The sequence below is a fragment of the Penaeus monodon genome, chromosome 15 (assembly GCF_015228065.2).
Source record: "Penaeus monodon isolate SGIC_2016 chromosome 15, NSTDA_Pmon_1, whole genome shotgun sequence".
NCBI lineage: Eukaryota > Metazoa > Arthropoda > Malacostraca > Decapoda > Penaeidae > Penaeus > Penaeus monodon.
Genome location: NC_051400.1, coordinates 38,058,346 through 38,059,109, shown reverse-complemented (window position 1 = coordinate 38,059,109; position 764 = coordinate 38,058,346). Strand labels below are relative to the sequence as shown.

The 764-nt window shown below is 46.1% G+C and overlaps 1 protein-coding gene across 2 annotated transcripts in view; it reads right to left on the bottom strand.

Moving 5' to 3' along the window:
• LOC119582019 (ficolin-2-like) overlaps positions 1-764 on the bottom strand; it is a gene marked incomplete at its 5' end in the record, with an annotated part of 5,932 nt that extends 5,168 nt beyond the window's left edge. For both annotated transcript variants that reach the window (XM_037930220.1, XM_037930221.1), the window contains 3 exon segments: positions 5-140; positions 293-394; positions 510-764. In XM_037930220.1, coding sequence (XP_037786148.1) covers positions 5-140; positions 293-376 — 220 coding nt within the window.

The window sequence follows — 764 nt, the reverse complement described above, 5'->3', positions numbered from 1 at the left end:
CTACCTTCCCCCAGAGAGCCATCTGCAAAGCGACACCCCAACAGATTGGGATTTTGCAGACAGACGGCCTTCGAAATCTCCAGCAGCCTGTGCAGAGCGTCGCTAGCTAGTGATGTCGTTGGCGCAGACACGTCGAGGCGCTGTAGGAAAGGCTGGCATATTATGACACATCCAAAAGAATATCCATCTTTAGAAGGCACTATTTTGATTTCTATAAATCCCATATCACACATAAATTCATGTATAAAAAAATAACAACAATAACCCATATATAAGTCCAAAGAGAACATACCTGCCACTCCACACTGACTGCAGATTCTACGAGCGTGCACAGCAGGGCGACCCACCACAACCTCGTCTTAAGGAGACTACCCATCGTTTCAACTACCTCTTACTAAAAAAAATGGATACGAAATGTTTACATAAAAAAAGTGGAAGAACTAACTAAAAAAGGGGGGTCTATCAACTAATACAATGCACTCAGGGGTTCTTAAACACACCATACTCACCGGAGAAGGAAGCTTGAAGAAACTGGCTTCGAGAGGCAAACACACGGCCGAAAGAATTCGGTCGACTCGGGACTCAGCTGGGAAGTGTGTCTTGTGACGTCGAGGAGGAGAGTGAGAGGCTGTGCGTCGCAGGAACTCGAGGAAGAAAACGAGGTTATGTCGACCTTGGTGGGAAAACCCAGTGGACGTTTAGCAAGGATAAGTGGGAAGATTAAACAGTGGAGCTTTGATGAGGGCAAAGTCTATTGCACAACA